General features: G+C 40.8%; 1 protein-coding gene across 1 annotated transcript; it reads left to right on the forward strand.

Moving 5' to 3' along the window:
* Positions 1-4,129: 4,129 nt before the first annotated feature.
* Positions 4,130-20,516, forward strand: LOC124282497 (organic cation transporter-like protein). Its single transcript, XM_046718508.1, has 8 exons — positions 4,130-4,297; positions 7,466-7,668; positions 10,312-10,620; positions 12,714-12,848; positions 14,924-15,009; positions 18,434-18,554; positions 19,567-19,639; positions 20,301-20,516. The coding sequence occupies exons 1-8, from the start codon at positions 4,130-4,132 to the stop codon at positions 20,487-20,489; spliced, it is 1,284 nt and encodes a 427-aa protein (XP_046574464.1). The 3' UTR covers positions 20,490-20,516.
* The last annotated feature ends 553 nt before the right edge of the window (positions 20,517-21,069 follow it).

Raw genomic sequence — 21,069 nt, forward strand, 5'->3', positions numbered from 1 at the left:
CGAACACCTTTGACTTGTTGCCAGGAGATGATTCATATGATATGAAAGAAAGTTAAAAGGAGGGTTATTTGTAAGCTTTTGAATGTATCAAAAGTGATTAAAAGTTATCAGCTAGAACAATATGAATAGCTACAACCAGAGCTGAGACGCAGTTATTGACCATAAAGCATAGTTTTCAAACACTTTTGGATAATGTTATTTCATCAAATATTTTAGGAGTGTGAAGCTTTCATTGACCATATCATTGAAATTTATTTTTATTTCAATACTGTATTAAACATTTGACACCAAATGAATTGTTTGGTTTTTATATCAGTACAAATTTAGTTATCCACTATGTATATGTAGTAAAACTACAATTGCGGCCATTTTGGCAGCCATTTTGAATTTTCGGTAATATGTAAAAAATCCTAATAACATGCCGTCACTCTAGAAGTAAAGAGGAAACAAAACGAACTTATTTTAGTTACAAAACTAATGTTAACTTGTTAGTATGTTAATAAATATATCTCCACCACACATTTCCATGAAAAGTCGGAGTAACGCTAAAATACCCCTGTCTGAAAGAATAAGCTGTAAAACATTACATTACCACGATATGACCATACAAAACCACTTGTTTTGTGCCATCAGTCTAGAAGAGACAAGTGTCCAAAATCATCAAAAGTATCAACTTTGGATGTAAATGGATACATTCGGTGTTTATTTTTATGTAAATTTCAGCGCTGAGAAGACAAAACACGACAGAACAAAATGGCGACCACAATGACGGCCATATTTTTTTTTTTTTCAAAAACAAATATATGTCAAATGATTTCCTCATCCTTTAACAACACACAGAAGTCAAAATAAAAGTGATCAGATAGATAGTAGTAAAACTATCCATGATTAACTTTGAAGTGTTGTCGGGCAGCAAACCAAATGTGACGAAAATGCTCGGAGACCCCCACTACATATAATGGCCTGTCAAAAAACCTGATACCACAATCTGCGAGTATTACAGGCTTTTTCATGAGCCCAAGACATCATACTAACTGAAAATAGTGTCCAACAAAATCAGTACTGGGGAGGCTACGAAATCCTATTTAGAGATAACATTTATCGAGAAACTTCTAGTACGCAGTCTAAATGATGTTTAAAATGTCGTGTACGTTTCATATTCAGGGTTTTATGTCCCATTCCGTTGCAAAGAGCTCAACCGTACCTCCGTGGAAAGCGTTCTTGGAGACGTTGGCACCGGATTAAACATCACATACCATGAATGTGACATCACCATTATAACAAACATGTCGGACCACTTGGAAAGCAAGGGACTGACCTGCATTGAGGGTTATGAATATGAACAAGCAAGAGAATTATCTCTTGTGTCAGAGGTAAAATTATTAATGAAGAAAGTTTCAATTTTATCTTTGCAGATTAAGGCAGCATTTTATTTTTGTGTTTCTCATCGCCTGACCGAACCTTCTAATTTAATTGCCGAGCCCCCAAAAGATTTTTTTCATTCCGACACCGCCGACTCGAACGTAAAACGTACCGGCTCGTCATATAAAACGTATATTTGTAATCAGTCGCTGCCACAGCCAAAGAACGCGAGAAATTGTAATAAGAATTACAATAAATGAGAATCAAGAATATTATTCAGATAATTTGGTCTTTATTAAAAAATACCCTACCGACCGATCCATGTTCAGAACTTGGTGGCTACGTGAAACACATAGCAAAAAAATGATGCCCTTACGTTTGACACAATGTTATAGATACAGTGTTTGGTTTGCATATGAGCTAGTTTATATCTTAGGCTCAGTATTATTCGTTTCAATGATATGAAGTGTAACGAATAATACTGAGCCTAAGTTTAATTAGACTGGATTATGAGCAGACGAATTATTTAATTGTTAAAATGAATGCTGAATGTACATATGTCTAAAATTGATATACTTTCTAAACCGGAAGGTATATTCGAAAATAACAGATGATTACAGAAACACACAAAGAGACGTCGAATGTTGGTAAGTTGAGCATAAGAAGCAAGAATGACTAGGTGCAGCATGGCGGCATAGTTTAAGGTTGCAAAAATACAATTAAGTCAATATATATCTTTTGGCTCTAAAACCAAGGACCGTCTCCGTGGTGTAGTGGTTAGAGCGATCGCCCGGAGAGCGGAAGGTCGCGGGTTCGATCCCCAACGTTAAAATATGGTACTTGTTGGGCCCTGCCTGGCGCTCGGCATTAATGGGTACAACAAGGACTTGTCGACTCGGAGTCAGTATAATGTGTCTGAGTGGGGTATTCATGCTTCACTGCGGCATGGTATCTCAGTGGGCTAGCACTATAAAACCAGCTTAAGTCTGGGCTAGTACAAGCAGCCGCACATACACATACACACGCATGCACGTCGTCATATGAGCGAAATATTCTCAAGCACGACGTTAAACCCAATTTCACCTCACCTCACCTATAGTCAAGATCTAGACCCGTGAAGGTCCAGGTCAGAATGAACCTTCAGTAACCCATGCTTGTTGTAAGAGGCGACTAACGGGATCGGGTGGTCAGGCTCGCTGGCTTGGTTGGCACATGTCATCGGTTCCCAATTGCGCAGATCAATGCTCATGCTGTTGGTCACATTATTTACAGACCGCCGTCATATAGCTGGAACATTGCTGTGTGCGGCGTAAAACTAAACTCACTCACTCTATAGTCAAGAAATGTCCGGATGTGGCGATCATCACCGGGCGTTGTCACACGTGGTCGATCACTCCTAGGCCTGTCTGACGTATTGCCTGTTTGTCTTAGTCGTTGCATCAGACTGATCAGTCTCATGACAGGTGCACGGGTGCAGCCTATTTTCTGGCAATGACGATTTGCCTCAAACGTGGCATATATTTTTATGTTCCTTTTACTTCTGTGTTTCTCACGTGTAGCGGAGGCTGTTTTATACCGTCAGTATGCACGTGCTTTTCGTGTTATATCAGAAAATGTCGATTTGGATTTCTTGTGACGTGTAGGCGTTAACTTGTTTCGCAGTTTGTTCCCGCAAAAGATGTGTCTGTATGTGGGAGACATGGCTCACTGTGGTTTTATCACTTCATTTTCATTTTGTGATGGCGGTGGGGTAGCCTAGTGGTTAAAGCGTTGGCTCGTCACGCCGAAGACCCGGGTTCGAATCCCACATGGGTACAATGTGTGAAGCCCATTTCTGGTGTCCCCGCCGTAATATTGCTGGAATATTGCTAAAAGCGGCGTAAAACCAAACTCAGTCAGTCAGTCAGTATGTTTTGTGAATTTTATGTAATATACTGAGAGAAAAATAAATGATCACAAAGAGAATACAAGCGTTCCTTTAATAGTTTCCCTTTTTCATCACCAGCTTTGAATAGCGCTGTGGTGATGAAAACTGGAAAATAATCAAAGAACGCTTGAATTTTCCTATGATCCTTTATTCGTTTCTCTCAGTATGTTTTGCGGTGTATAGTTAATTTTGAGTATCTTCTTATAATAGACAAAACTGTAGTTTATTACACTATTCATTGTAGAACGACCTGTATTTCTCAAATCAAAATACAGATTCTTTATAGTTTGAAATAATACCTCTTCCTGAGTGGGTACTAAAAAGTACTCGTTGATGGAAATGATATGATTAAGTTGACATCCAAACAAAATAGTGAGTGAGTGAGTTTGGTTTTACGCCGCTTTTAAGCAATATTCCAGCAATATTACGGCGGGGACACCAGAAATGAGCTTCACACATTGTACCCATGTGGGGAATCGAACCCGGGTCTTCGGCGTGACGAGCGGACGCTTTAACCACTAGGCTACCCCACGGCCCCTCCAAACAAAATAACATCCCTAGGTGTTCAGTCTGTATAGATCTGTAATAATTCTGAAACCGCACATACTTTTCTAGACGTTGTGGTAGTAGGAGGAGGAGAAGTAGAGGTTGTAGTTGTAGTAGTAGTGATGGTGGTGGTGGTGGTGGTGGTGGTGGTGGTAGAAGTAGTATAAGCAGCACTTTCAAACTTCGCAAATCTTGTATTGTGGTGTAATCATGCGTGTTGTTTATTCCACAGTGGGACCTGGTCTGTGAAAAGGAAGCCCTGGTGATCTGCTCCAAACATTCTATATGCTTGGTATGGGTGTGGGGGCCATTGTGTTCTCAGCCCTAGCTGATATGTATGGGCGCAAGTTCTCCGCTGTCACGGCCGGTATCATATCCTTAGCAGTTGGCGTTGGCATGTCTTTTGTTCCTCAATATGCTGCCTTCGCTGCCATGAAGATGCTGCAAGCAGCAGCACTGATGGTAACATATCTACAGGAAACGGGCACCTAGTTTCCCTCTTTTGATACTCTCATACCCTATAAGACCAAAGTTAAACCGGCCAACATTCCTATGGCATCTCACCATACAGTTCTTTGTTGCTACACCAAACCCTAGGTTGTTACCCGGCCATTACATTCACAGTGTCACTCCTCACTTGACAAATTCAACCACATCTTCACTCACTCGTACCCTACGTCTACATCTTCACCATGCCCATATCTTCACTCACTTGTCTACCGCCTACCGTGGTTAGAGCGTCTGCCCTGAGAGCGGAATGTCGCGGGTTCTATACCCGACCGCGTCATACCAAAAGACGTTAAAATATGGTACTTGTTGGTCCCTGCCTGGCGCTCGGCAATAATGGGTACAACAAGGACTGGTCGACTCGGAGTCAGTATAATGTGTCTGAGTGGGGTATTCATGTTTCACTGCGGCATGGTATCTCAGTGGGCTAGCACTATAAAACCAGCTTCAGTCACATGCACGTCGTCATATGAGCGAAATATTCTCAAGCACGACGTTAAACCCTATTTCACCTCACCTCACCTCACTCACTTTTCTGATACACCCACATATTCACTTGTCCTATACACCCACATACTCCAATACAAAGAGCTGAACGCCTGGGACCTGTATTACTTCCTCCCACACGTCGTGATGTAACAACAGGACAACCTGCTGCAAGCAGAGTTAAAACCCAACTCACACTCTCATTTTGGATTAATTAGAAAAATCAAATTTCTTACACCTAAGAGACCCTTCATAATTTATGGCTAGGAGGGGTGATGATAATTTGTATGTAAAAGCATTTAGTGACAAGTGACAAGTTTATTAGTATTTGGGGCCACGTGACCCTTATTACTAATACATAATAATTGCACACAGTGCACATACCGGTATATCATTCATTCAAAAATAAAATCAAATTGGTAAGTTTTTTTCAAATACAACGACAAAGATTTGATAAGTTTTGTATCAGTGGATGCTAGCAGCTGATACATTTTTGAAGCAGAATTCTTATAATAATATTCAGGTAAAAACAGTTGTCTGCTTATCTTATAGTAAGGGCAAATAAAGAAAAAGTGAAATTCGTTTTCAATACAGCTCAGGAGACATTTGGTACATAGTCACGCATTTGGGTTATCATAACATTTAAATCTATCTAATTGAACTTTCAATTTATGAGATGCACATCGAAACTTACAATATACCTTCAACAGGTCGGGAAACAATTCAAGAATATACTTTCAACATCTGAAACAGATTTAAAACCATTGTAATGTTTTAGAAATGATGACCCTGAGATCTTACAATGCCAATTTTGGAATTGTATGTCTCTACATCTTTGTGAAAACAAATTCATGAAAACATTAATACTACCGCAATCTTGAGTGAACCATACGTACGAAAAGCCAGTTTCAAACAATAATACTAGTATTCGAAACCCAACATACTTTGTCCTGTTCATCAAAATGTTTCAGCATTTCATAACTAGCCCTGGGATACCTTGATCTATCCATTCGAATAAATCTGCACCAGTATCTAATACAACGACTATAATAATTAACACACAAATAACTTCTGCATTGCATTGCTGAATTGCATTCTGAATTGCATTGCTTCATGTTCTTCTGGAGACCCCAAGACACTTCTTTAAAAAATCAGTTTGAACCTTTTCTGTTGGCTGCCTGAATGTATGGCCCCATATCCCTGAGCCGTATAAGAGGATTGGAGAAACTTTTGAATCAAATATTTTAGTTACAGAATGGAATGGTAACGAGGGGAGATATGTCATTAATCTGTAAACAGGAAACAGCGCCTGAATAGCCAGAGTTTCAAACGCTGGACCAAATCAATCTTAAGGGAAAAAGGGAGTCCTAAATATTTATAATACGAAACACACTTCAATTCTGTACCAGCATAAGACCACCGCTCTGTCTTTTTTAACAGGCCACAATTTCTAAATGTTACTACATTTGAGTTATCCAAATTTACTTCAAAGTCAAATTTAATAGAAGCTTTCTCAAGAAAGTCTAATTTCCTTTGTAATCTTAAAATTGTATCATCGACCAAAGCAAGATCATCGGCAAATAAAAGTAACACAATTTCCTTCAAGTTTTCTTGGACAAATATCCCCCTCAACTCGCTCTGTTCAAATTCTGCCACTAGCTCGTTAATAAAGAGGATAAAGAGAACTGGGCTTAACATGCATCCCTGTCGAACACCACAGAAGTACTAAAATATCTGTTCTACCTTCTTCGCCTTGACACAAGCCTTGACCTTTGAGTACATATCGTGAAGGACATTAAATAATTTGCCCCCTATACCCCTTTCATGAAGAACATACATAAGCTTTTGTCGATATACTAAATCAAAGGCTTGTGGAAGTCGATGAAGGCTACATAAAAACGATGTGTCGGTTTCCTCAAATATTTCTGACATAGTGCCTGTAAAGTAAATATGTTATCAACTGCAGAATAATTACTTCTATAGCCAGCCAGCGATTCATAAATAATACCATTTATTTCGATCCACTTCCTGATTCTATCTTCCACTATTGAAGTAAAAACTTTTCCTAAAATATTTAAAAGAGATATGCCACGATAATTATTAGGATCCGAAGCTGCTCCCTTTTTAAATATAGTGACAACCATACCAATATTCCAACTATCTGGGAAAACCCCACTATCCAAAACTGAATTTAAATAAAATTTCAAAATATGGAACAAAGACTACTGCCTTTTTGACGAACTCAGGAGAGATGCCATCTACGCCAGCAGATCTACCATTTTTAAGTTAGAGCTTTCATAATCTCGCCTTGTCAGATAATAAAAAGGTATTATCACAACTAACACAGCACTCAATGTTATGATTGGTTATGAAGTTTACAACAGATTCATTGTGAACAAAATGGTATCCCCCCCCCCCTTAAAGCTTAAAGCCGTCATCACACACACACATGCACACACACACACACACACATACGTGTATCCATTGGCCTTTATGCTTTACAGTGTATACTCTAGAACAGGACCTTCTGTTTTCCTTCCTTCCTGATCACTGTAATACTTTCAAACCATCCACCTTACCTCCTCTAAATTCTACTACGCTCGAGTTTCATGAAAAAAACGCACACGATTATTGCAGGGTCTCAGTATTACAGCGACATCCCTCAGTCTGGAGCTTGTCCCAACTAAACAGAGGTCTACCATCTCTGTAGTATGCAATGGGGTCTGGTCGGTCTCCATAGTGCTGTATGCTGTATTTGCCTACCTCACCAGGGACGTAAGCTGGAGGATTCATCAGTTAGCAGTGGGACTCTCGGCCTCTTACTTTGTATTTCTACCCTGGTAAGTATATCTTGCCTTGGTTTCTTTCGTAGCATTGCGTTTCAGCAATTGACCATTTTTAGTGTTGCTCTATCTAAAAATTAACCCCCAAAGAGAGTGAGTGAGTTTAGTTTTACGCCGCTCTTAGCAATATTCCAGCAATATCACGGCGGGGGACACAAGAAATGGGCTTCACACATTGTGCCCATGTGGGGAATCGAACCCGGGTCTTGGCGTGACGAGAGGACGCTTTGACCACTAGGCTACCCCACCGCCCCGATTGTTGCTGATTGAAGACAAATTGATCTGATCGTAGCTGATGTCAAGATTGGTATTCAGTTGCTTTGGCGTTAACGGCACTTGGAAGGGTGTTAAGTTCCACCACTGCTTGTCAGCACGATCTTGGAGGGAACCTTGGTGCAGGTCTCAGACGTTTAGCAGTTTGGTGCAACCAGGAGCACGGGTATGCAGCTGACAAACCAAGAAAGAAAATACAGGTCAAAACGGGATTCGTCGTCATAGGTTCATGGCGAGCAGAATAGACTCAACTGCAAACCAAAACATGAGTCTCATTAACCATTTCAGACAATGATCTACTTTTCAGCCGATCCGAATTTTCTCGTGTGAAAGTGAAAAGAGACACTACAAACAACTGTGGTTACACTAAATTCCAATTCCTTGTTTCATAATAAATGGTATTTACAAATTAATTTTAATTCTAAAGTTTAAAAATATCGCATTTCTATATTTTATGTCGAGGTTTAGGCAGCATGTAACAGACTGCCCCTGTTTGAAGAGGTCGTACAATGATTCACAATTCACCTGGCTTACTGGTTACACCTGTTATGTGTTCTTTCCGCTTAGTTTATGTATTTTTGTAACGTACAATGTGATTGATATAATATCAAGTTCGTACCAGACCGCCAAACTTTTCTAGCGGCCGAGCCTCGTTTTGAGATTTCCACGATTTCCAGATTTCCTTTTGTCAGAGCACGCTGCACGACGTGTTTGCAAGGATTAGGAGCGGAGTACTGCAAGTGATTAGATGTATCAAATAATACTGATTAATATTTATGTATCCAGTTGAATGATTTGGTCTCAAAATTCTGGACTGGTTGTTGTACTAAGCTGCGCAGTAGGACGGAACCCAGTCAGCAGGAAACGAGACTGTTATGTAACTATTGTTTTGGCTTGGTACAATGAGTGAGTGGGTTTAGGTTTACGTCGCACTCAGCAATATTCCAGCTATATGGCGGCGGTCTGTAAATAATCGAGTCTGGACCAGACAATCCATTGATCAAAAGCAGGAGCATCGATCTACGCAATTGGGATACGATGATATGTGTCAACCAAACCAGCGAGCCTGACCACCCGATCATGTTAGTCGACTCTTACGACAAGCATGGGTTACTGAAGATCAATTCACCGGTCCGCACGTATGACTGTATGCAGCTGACAATTCAAGAAAGAAAATCCAAAACGGGATTCGAACCTGTCGTCATAGGTTCCTGGAGTGCCCAATAAACTCCAGTCTGTACTGCGAATTGACGACTTGGCCGGCCGTACAACTGTGGAGTTTGACTTCAAGATTTAAATCTGGTTTGTCTAATCCTGTCTGATAACAGGGGGGTTGGCATACTGACAATTACAATTTTACCTTGCTATTTCAGAATCTTCCATTCTGATTTGTCCTCAAATCGACGTCAGGGCCAGTATTTTCTTGTTGGCAAAAACCTCGGTTACTTTAGATAGTTTAAACAATTCTAATGTCAATAACATATAACCAAAACACATATATATATATATAATGGTATCTCGCTGATCAATACAGGACGCAGTATGACTGTTATTGACCGAGTGTAGTGATTTGCGGAAGATATTATAAACATTTTAAGGGTAGACAAGGTGAGGAATTATATCAAATAGACAGATTTATATGATGTCGTTGCATAACAATGAGTATTGATCGGTTAGTTTCTGAGGCGCTGGTATTCACTGCGTCTTTCTCATTCCAAACTCTATTATAGTGGGTTCCAATCCAACCTTCGATCCCAACACCTGATGAGTTGTAAACATCTATGATATATATTGGATGGACTAACATTTAGACACAGAAAGTAATGCTTCGCATTTATAAGCATATATCTATAAAATGCAAAATGAGTGAGTGAGTGAGTTTAGTTTTACGCCACACTCAGCAATAGTCCAGCTATATGGCGGCGGTCTGTAAATAATCGAGTCTGGACCAGACAAGCCAGTGATCAACACCATGAACATCGATCTGTGCAATTGGGAACCGATGACATGTTTCAACCAAGTCAGCGAACCTGACCACCCGATCCCGTTAGTCGCCTCTTACGACAAGCATAGTCGCCTTTTGTGGCAAGCATGGGTTGCTGAAGACCTATTCTACTCCGGATCTTCACGGGTCAAATACAAAATGAAATCCAAAGGAGTCCTGAATAGTGCTAAGGCAAAACTGAATCTGGGAAAATCTAGACCCATCACATCTTTCATGACATTAGCTGGATTAATTTCTTGACTCATTCTCAATGACCGGGTTATCCTCTCATTTTCAGTATACATGTGTGTTAGCGATGCAATTCTGTTCAACGCGTTTTTAACCCAGACTACTCCCTCATCATTCACTGTTCTTTGCTACAGGATATTGGACGAAAGCAACAGGTGGCTAGCAGCAAAAAGGAAATACCATCTCATCGAGCGCAATTTGAAGAAGGCTTGCCGCATTAACCGTGTGGATGAGAATGTTATCATAGCTCTCTTCAGAGAGAAAGTGATGCCGCACAATGTACAGGAACATCACTCACTCCTTGATAAAGACTCCAACCGTGGTCTTGACAAGTCTGCAAACAACGGAAACATTCAATGTGAAAGAACGGAAGAGAAGCTAATTCTGCAGATCTTCAAGGATAGACAGCTACTTCTGGTGTCCGCGATCACGTGGTTTATGTGGTAGGCTACTAATCAGTCATTTTATTTTGGGGATGAAGTTGGGTTTTCGAGGGGTATACTTTTATCTGTGAAATACAAGCGACAAACACCATTTCAGAATCACGAGAAAGTTCTGCTAAAAGCAGAATCCCTTGCACTATTTTGACTCTATATGAATCGCTATCAAGTAATGATGATACCAGATCCTCGCAACAAGTTCAGTGTCCTAACAACAACACCTGGGGACGAAACGGTGTCCCTTTGGCTGAATCCCTCTACAAGTATACACAGTGAGTGAGTGAGTTTAGTTTTACGCCACTCTCAGTAATATTTCAGCAATATGGCGGCGGTCTGTAAATAATCGACCAGACAATCCAGCGATCAACAGCATGAGCATCGATCTACGCAATTGGGAACCTATGACATGTGTCAACACAGTCAGCGAGCCGCAATGATATCTGACGTAACCACAGCATTATTTATGTGCATTTAATTATATATATTTATTATGTAAATTATATACATATTTGATTTTTAAATGTATTTTCATATTTTATGCTATATGTTATATACCTCAGCATTAATTATGTTTATATTATGATATTCATATTATGGCATTTATATTAATTATTTCTATCTATATGTATTTATCTTTTATGTTATGTTTCATATGTATTATTTGATGTCACCTCACCATTATTATTGACAAATTGCTGTATACATAAGGGGTACATTGGGCCGTGCCTTGTAAGAGTTATGCCCCGTGGTAGTACAAGGATTTTGTGTTGGATTTTCTGATCCATCACATCCTGTGGATTTCAAATCAGTGATGACGTCTACGACTGGCATTCCTTCGCATTACGCCAATCGGTCATAGTATAACAGAAATATTGTCAACCATTCTGCATTATTCAGAAATTGAATATTTTCACGAAACCGCGTAGATATTCGGAAACACTTTCTTTGCATTGACTCATATGGAGAGGTCTGTTCACCATCTTAAAATGTTTTGAACAGTGTTTCTGTCATATCACGAAAACTCTTGCTTTAAAGGGAGCCAACCCAGTAAGAATGTAAGCAACCTCCACTGGTTGTAAGTTATTTACATTTTACGGCGCTTTAAACATTATTGTCAGCTTAGTTTAGGAGGAAAGGGGCGTAACTCGCACAGCAACGGACAGCGTGAGGACTGTGGCGGCTGACCACATTGAAATGAATTAAGTAAAGATCTTTTGGATGTTGGATTTTCATGGATACCTGCTCATGTTGGACTACTTGGAAATGGGAAGACTGATAAATTGACGAAAGCTGCATTAGACTTTGATGGATCAGAACAGGATGAGACGATATTGGCCTCTCCTGCAGAATTAAGCACCGTCAGTAAGATCCATGCTCATACGAAAAGGCAACAGATGGACTTCATTCTTAAAAGAACGCCATCTCTATGCCATCGAGCATTTTGTGACTAAATCAAAATTGTCTCAAAACAATCGTACAGAAGAGGCTCTTTTAACCAGACGTTGTCTTGAGCATTGTGGTCTTGGTGCATGTCTTAATATTAGTAATAGAGATGTCCTAATATTAGTAATAGAGATATTTCTGCAAATTGTACAGTGTGTAATCAGCTAGATAATGTGGCTCATTATTTACTGCATTGCAAAAAATATGTAAATCAACCTACTTGGCGATGGCGGAATCTCTTACAGCTCTCAATATTTACATCTCATTGGCTGGACTATCGTGCTTAAGGAACACCGTTCGCCATGAAGTTCAGAATATCATTCTTAATTATATTAAAGCGTGTGGCAGATTTACTACATTATAAAGGTTTAGAAAATTAGCAAACCTTTATGAAGGGCAAGGTGTAAATGGGCCTAGTTGTTCGAACACCTATTAATTTTTTATTAATCAATTATCAATCATCAATAACGGCGAAAGGTAGGTAAGGCTTGGTGATTTGTTGATTGCATGCCATCATGCCCGAACTGCGTAGATTGTTCCTCCAACTATCACTCATAATTCCCCCTTGTGTTGCTGGAATAGTGCTCTGTTCGACGTTAACCAAACACACAAAATGAATGTGTTTCGTATTATTTCTCTGTTTTGTTTTTGAGGTTAACTGACAGCCTCACTTACTATGGACTTTATCTCAACTCCACAACCTTCCACAGTGACAAATACATCGGTTTCGGCTTGAACTGCATCACGGATGTTTTAAGCGTAATCGCGTTTTGGCTCACAGTTGACCGGTAATGATATGGTTCACTCTCAATCTCAATAAATCGCTTCTTATACCATCAATGTACATGTATCTCACTTTTCATACAAATTTCACTAAACTTACTAATTGAGCATTTTGTTGAAACAAATTATGGCTCATCAGTAAGCCAAATCCCACTCTGGCTATGTGAGAGACCTGTTTTGACATAATCTGGCAAAGTGAGAAGACACCAATGATATGCAGTGTGTACATATAGAAAACAGTGGACACATGGCCATGTAGGTGTCGTTAGACTGTGTTTGTTGTTTGACGCCGTATTCAGCATTATAGCTAAAATAAATGGAATTACATGTATCATAAAACGGCCCTCCCATTATCAAAAATTTGCGGGCCGCTGCAAATGATATTGGACCGCTCAACCTTAACGACGGGCCACTATCAGTTCTGACTGACTGACTGACTGACTGAGTTTGGTTTTACGCCGCTTTTAGCAATATTCCAGCAACATCACGGCGGGGCACACCAGAAATGGGCTTCACACATTGTGCCCATGTGGGGATTCGAACCCGGGTCTTCGGCGTGACGAGCCAACGCTTTAACCATTAGGCTACCCCACCACCCCTATCAGTTCTGTTGTCAAGTGATGTCATAGTGGGTGCGTGGGCTTACGGTTCATTCGACATTGGCTTTGGACTGGCAGATATTCTGGGTCAAACAAGTCAAAGGAACCCGAATTCCCGCTTTAAATAGCGGTAATATTGGCTTTCTTGTTGGTGCTAACCTCAACAATTTCACTATTAACGTTGTTGTTGGACCAAAACCGAACACTGACATAGTTTGACATGTTGCAGGCTATGGTCTTGTCAACGGCCAAGGTCGAATATCGTCACCTTCTGTCGTGACGTCACTTGAATTGTTCGATGACGTAATTGCATTCGGGCAGTCAACCCCGTCAGAAGTTGGATTTGAGTAAACTTACAGTCAAATTCCTTCATTGTTTCCTTTTGTCTTTTCAACACAAATTCCATGAATTTTAGCAATAATAACGGTGGTGCTATTTTTGAGGGCATTATCATTTGCAGAAGCCCTCGGGCTTTTTTCAACTGCCCTCCTTCGTCGGGCAATTAATGGAAGACCTCGGGCTTCTGCAAATGTTAATGCCCTCAAAAATAGCATTACCCTCATATTATTCCAGCTATATGACGGCGGTTTGTAAATAATCGAGTCTGGTTCAGACAATCCAGTGATCGACATCACGAGCATCGAACTGTGCAATTCTGATATGATGATGTCGTAGCTGATGTCAAGTCAAGTCAAGTCAAGTCAAGTATTTTTATTCTGTATGTAGGCCACAGGCCCATATACAACATACATACATTTATTTACAAATATAGATACACTTTAAAGGGCATACATATCAATAATACACGTGTTATTTGTTCAAATAGATTTCTCGTCAGTATAAATATAATATTTAATATAAACATATATACACACCTTTATAAACATTTAAAATGGAAAAATGTGTGGTTTAAAGAAAATTTATTGGAGTTTGATTGCTCTGATTTTATAAGCATGAATGTAGCTGATGTCAAGATTGGTATTCAGTTCCTTTTGCGTTAACGGCACTTTGAAGGGTGTTAAGTTCCACCACTGCTTGTCAGCACGACGTTGGAGGGAACCTTGGTGCAGGTCTCAGACGTTTAGCAGTTTGGTGCAACCAGGAGCACGGGTATGCAGCTGACAAACAAAGAAGAAAATAAGGCCAAAACGGGATTCGTCGTCATAAGTTCCTGATTTGCAGAATAGACTCAATTCTGTTCAGTGAGTGAGTTTAGTTTTACGTTGCCCTCAGCAATATTCCAGCTATATGGCGGCGGTCTGTAAATAATCGAATCTGGACCAGACAATCCAGTGATCAACAGCAGAAGCATCGATCTACGCAATTGGGATACAAGTTAGCGAGCCTGACCACCCTATCACGTTAGTCGCCTCTTACAAAAAGTATGAGCTGCTGAAGACCAGTTATAACCTACAATTTTACGGGTCGCTCTCATCAATGGCAATCTGTTTGATAAAGTGTTGGGTTTGTTTTTTTCTCAGATTTGGAAGGAAGCGGACATGCCAGGCCTTTCATCTAATAGCAGGCTTATCGTTGATAGCCTCAGTGCTGTTTGACAACTTGAAAGGTAGGTTAGGAACCGTTCATAATTTATAGCTAGGGGGTGATCGGTGGGTGGGGTGATGATGCCTTGTTCTAGGGAGGTAGTGGGGGTCATGATTCCTGTTGCTATTCCATGGTTCCTGTACTGGAGTACCGCCTCTCTATGTACAGTCACACATATTCAGTATACTTTGAACTAATGAAAATAACTTTGAAACTGACGTTTCCCTTGGGAAATTGTGTTTCTACACCAATGCTTTCACAAACAATTCAATGTAATTTATATCAGAATTCAGAATCACTGAAACGGGTCGGCTTATCTATGAGATCGGCTTATCTACGGTAATGTACTACTTAAGTGGTATCGGGATATGTCGTCTCTTGTGGCGATACATGGATGTATCATGGACCCTGGAGATATGAATATTGCCTAAATGTGCTCTGTATCGATGCACCCGTATCACGTAGCTGACGATGCAAACATCGATGAATCGTTACAAACCTACTCACTGCACTATTCCTCGTTGTACAGGTGCATCATACACTGCAATAACGTATCTTTATTTTACTAATGTACCACTCTGCTAAGTCACTGTTCTACCGTGTAATGATGTTAACATCTCATCGCAGTACCACTGCCTTCCCTTTTAGCTCTACCACTGCATTCCTTTACTCTACTGCCGCCTCGCCTCAGACCCTGCTACAGCTTTCTTCACGTTTAACATGTTATATTTGGGATTACACTTTCTCTGTAAAGTACGGATTCTAGTACTTTTGTTCGGGATTGGAACCCACACAAAGTCAGCAGTCTAACCCACTCAGCCATCGACCTTCCACAAAAATGGAAGTCGGACAACTTGCAATGTAGACCACAGACTTTGTGTATCCCTCTGATAAGTGTCAATTGGCACGGCTTCCACGGCCGAAAGCTATGAATACACAATGTGTTTTCATAGTTTTCTTCTCTACCACCGCCTCGCCCCACTCTACCGCAACTCCCGTCGCAGTACCCCCGATTTCCTCGCTTCACTCAGACTCTCACTCTACCACCGAATACCTTACTCTGTCGCGGCTTCTCTCACTCTGCCACCGAATACCTTACTCTGTCGCGGCTTATCTCACTCTACCACCGAATACTTCACTCTGTCACGGCTTATCTCACTTTACCACCGAATACCTTACTCTGTCGCGGTTTATCTCACTCTGCCACCGAATACTTTACTCTGTCGCGGCTCATCTCACTCTACCACCGAATACTTCACTCTGTCGCGACTTTTATCACTCTACCACCGAATACTTCACTCTGTCGCGGCTTATATCACTCTACCACCGAATACTTCACTCTATCGCGACTTATATCACTCTACCACTGAATACTTCACTCTGTTGCGGCTTATCTCACTCTACCACTGAATACTTCACTCTGTCGCGACTTATATCACTCTACCACCGAATACTTCACTCTGTCGCGGCTTATATCACTCTACCACCGAATACTTCACTCTATCGCGACTTATATCACTCTACCACCGAATACTTCACTCTGTTGCGGCTTCTCTCACTCTACCACCGAATACTTCACTGTGTCGTGACTTATATCTGTCGCGACTACTTCACCTGTCCGAATACTCTACCGCCGAATACTTCACTCTGTCGCGACTTATATCACTCTACCACCGAATACTTCACTGTGTCGTGTCTTCTCTCACTCTACCACCGAGTACCTTACTCTGTCGTGGCTTCTCTCACTCTACTACCGAATACTTCACTGTGTCGCAGCTTATCTCACTCTACCACCGAATACCTATTCTGTCGTGGCTTCTCTCACTCTACCAGCGAATACTTCACTCTGTTGCGGCTTCTCTCACTCTACCACCGAATATCTTACCCTGTCGCGGCTTCTCTCACTCTACCACTGAATACTTCACTCTGTCGTGGCTTATCTCACTCTACCACTGAATACCTTACCCTGTCGCAGCTTATCTCACTCTACCACCGAATATCTTACCCTGTCGCGGTTTCTCTCACTCTACCACTGAATGCTTCACTGTGTCGCGGCTTATCTCACTCTACCACTGAATACTTTACTCTGTCGCGGCTTATCTCACTCTACCACTAAATACTTTACTCTGTCGCGGCTTATCTCACTCTACCACCGAATACCTTACCCTGTCGCGGCTTATCTCACTCTACCACCGAATACTTCACTCTGTTGCGGCTTCTCTCACTCTACCACTGAATACTTTACTCTGTCGCGGCTTATCTCACTCAACCACCGAATACTTTACTCTGTCGCGGCTTATCTCCCTCTACCACCAAATGCCTTACTCTGTCGTGGCCTATGTCCCTCTACCACCGAATACCTTACCCTGCCGTGGTTTATCTCACTCTACCACCGATTACTTTACTCTGTCGCGACTTCTCTCACTCTACCACCGAATACTTTACTCTGTCGCGGCTTCTCTCACTCTACCACCGAATACTTTACTCTGTCGCGGCTTCTCTCACTCTACAACCGAATACCTGTACTGTGCCACGGCTTCTCTCAATCTCCGAAAATCAGTACCCTTCCACAGCTTCCTGCACTCAACTACCGATTCTAGCACTCTACCACACCCTCTCCTCACGCTCAGTAAAATTAGTATGGGAGTGAAATGACACTGCAATGATTGAACACTACCATAATAGCTCTACTGTGGTACATTATAAGGGCTGATGTACCCTCGATGTTTGTTTATCGAGGGTACATCAATCCATTGGTCCCGAGGGACCAGTGAACAAAGTATTTATCTCTCCCAACACCTCAATTGTAATTTTGAACTGTTTGAAGCATGGATCATAGTATGGAGTGCAAGGCGACAAGACAAGAAAAACAAATTTAGAGTTATCTCCCTTCCATCGAATTTCCTTCGCAAAACATTGGTAATTTCCGCTCATCATACGTGATTCAATGTTATTCGAGATAAAGAATTACTACTACGAAGTACCAAATTAGTTCGGCATTCCCAGCGGGGCACATGGAAAATGTTACTCGCTTGATAGCGGGGTACATTGAAAATAATAGAAGAGCGCTGAGCCAATCAGAAAACGACATTAATGTGTGAGGCAAGATAACAGAACAGGTATGATCCACTCATTATATGTTTCATATACAGTAAACTCCGTTTTAACGAACTGACGGATATAACGAACTGTGTTAAAGGCACAGGGCCCCGTTCCTCAAAGCGATCGTAGCGCTACGACAGTCGTAAATCTATGTTAAAGTATGGGTTGCGATCATCTTAGGGCTAACGATCGCTTTGGGGAACAGGGCCCTGACCACTTCTATATATTTTCTACGTATTTTGACCATGTTTTGAACGAACTACGGTTATAACGAACTAAACTTAATGGTCCCTTTGAGTTCGTTATAACCGTAGTATTCTGTATCCTCCCTACTGGTGTTTCAGGTGCAGTGCCTTCCTTCACTGTAGCGGTGACAACATTTTCTTTGATAGGAAAATTTGCAATAGCGACTTCATATAACATCATATGGTTGTATACCCCTGAAATCTTCCCAACAAACATAAGGTAAGCCAATACGGCTATATAATCCATGATATGTGCTTTGATAATGTTACACAGAACAAAAATCGTAAACGCAACGAAATGCGACATTTAAAATAATTCGCATTTTATCTTTACATTTACTGGTAATTACCATTGGGAGGTTTCTTACATGCTCAAACGAAATCATGTTATTATTGTGTTTAACGAGCTCTGTTTATGTTCAGCACAATACACGTTTACCTACGTAAAGTTAGCTGCTGACTATAGTGATCGCCACAAAAACAAACAATGTCGTCCGAGAACGTACGTATACCTCACACAGGGCGAATAAACATTTACTTATATTTTCTTAACTTATATTTGAAAACTGAAGGAAATCTGGGGGACAAAATGGATAGGGGAGTTAGGCTGGGTGACATTGTTGATTGCATGCCATGGTAGCCGGGTGGATCGATGTCAATGACATCCATCACCGAATATTCTGGTCCAGACTCGGTCAATTACAGATCGCAAGTCACGTGCCTGGCATGTTGGCAAGATCATTTAAAACGCACATAACATGTTAGCACAAATCCCTCATGCACATTTTAGTATGTCAGTGAGTGAGTTTACTTTTACGCCATTTACAAGAACACATTCATAAAACTCAACCGAAACAAACATCCCTTTACACCTTAGCGTACACAACACCTACAGTGTGTCAGTTTGGTTTTCAGCAATATTCCAGCTCTCTATCACCCCGGCGACACCAGAAATGGGCTTCACACATTGTACCTATGTGAGGAATCGAACTCGAGACTTGAACGTTTTAACCACTAGGCTAACAAACCCCACCTTCTAGTATGTGTCTTCAGTGATATATAGTAATACGGTTAGTGTGGCCTTGTAACCACCTTGAATCCTGAATTAAGATGAGAATTATTGTGTGTGTTACATGCATTAATATCCATTATATATTAGTGCAAATATACAATTATATACAGACCAAAAGCACGATGTGTAAACTTGTATCCTCAATGCTAATGTGTTTCAGAAATGTTGGAATTGGTCTGGCATCAATGTCTGCGAGGATTGGTGGACTGTTTGCCCCATTTACACGGACTGTGGTGAGTCTGGTTGTACAGAGTGTGCTAGGACTGAGGTATATCGCATTACTTCATTCGGAACTTCACACATATTAAGACTGTGGGTAGTCGAGAGGCTGCACCAGGCTTGAATAATTCGAGGAACATAGATAACATTAAAATATATCATTCATACAGCAAATTAGTGGCCAATGACAATTCATGTTTTGCCATTTGCGTTGTGTCTCCTGGCTTGTTGCACGATGTCGCACCAGGCATTATTCCAGCTATGGCGGTGACATGTAGAAATTATGTACCAGACCAGCGTTTTCTATTCTTGGCAGGATTCCACGCTCCAGGTTCACAACCGATCTGTCTAGTGCCTTCGGTAGCATAGATTAGCATAGGTTGGCGAGGGCAAATTCTAATCAAACGTAACGCTGACTCTTTTGAAGAATTAAACCTTTCCCATATTTGTTTAAAACATATTCTAACTTAATAATGACCAGCGGTTCAACTCACATTTCCAAATGAAGATTTCTTAACAAGGTTTGAGAATTACAAATGGAATTTATATTCGGCGTGTCCCGGATTAACAGTTGGTAATGTTGGTAATCTTGCCACGTAATTTCCCATATAAGGTATAAAAATTATAGTTCCCTCACTTTAAATGTAATACATGATGAGGATTCTTGTGTAACAGTACCGCTACCTGCCGTGGGTCCCTGGCTCTGTGTTCGGCACGTTCTGTGTCGTGGTGACTCTCCTGGTTCGCTTCCTACCAGAAACTAACAACCAGGAACTGCCACAGACAATCGAGGAGATGAAACAGTGGATCAGGAAACAAAGAGAAACTCCACGGAAAAACAACATACCCGAAAACGACACTTGAAAGTAATAGAAACTGGTAATTTTAGACAAGAAAATGTAAATAAATATCACTGAATTGATATTATAAATTTATATTCTGAAGTTTTGCTTCTTTATTTAACACACAGCCACACGAACACTTCAGCGAGTGTTTGACTTTGTAAGCTTTGTGGAACGCCGGCCATCTATGATAACATATTTTGCTGTCAATGTATTTCAGCATAATATGTGGATATTTCTTTGGGAGGTCGATGGTTTGATTTCCTAGCCTCATGTTTACAAGGGAAGGTGGGGTAGCCTAGTAGTTAAAGCGTTCGCTCGTCACGCTGAAGTCCCGGGTTCGATTCCCACATACGTACAATGTGTGAAGCCCATTTCCGGTGTCCCCGCCGTGATATTGCTGGAATATCGCTAATAAGCGGCGTAAAACTAACCTCACTCATATTTACAAAAATGGTAGGTGGTGGTTTTACCTTACCTGACTCTCTATATCAAGGGCAGTACCAAGAACTGGTCGTATAGTTGGACTGCAACTGTAGATTCGATGCAACGTCTAAAAGGCAATATTGAATACTTACCAATTTTAGAAACACTATTTGTAA

This window comes from Haliotis rubra, unplaced genomic scaffold, assembly GCF_003918875.1.
Source record: "Haliotis rubra isolate DU_JTF1 unplaced genomic scaffold, ASM391887v1 Scf3, whole genome shotgun sequence".
In the NCBI taxonomy this organism is placed as follows: Eukaryota; Metazoa; Mollusca; class Gastropoda; order Lepetellida; family Haliotidae; genus Haliotis; species Haliotis rubra.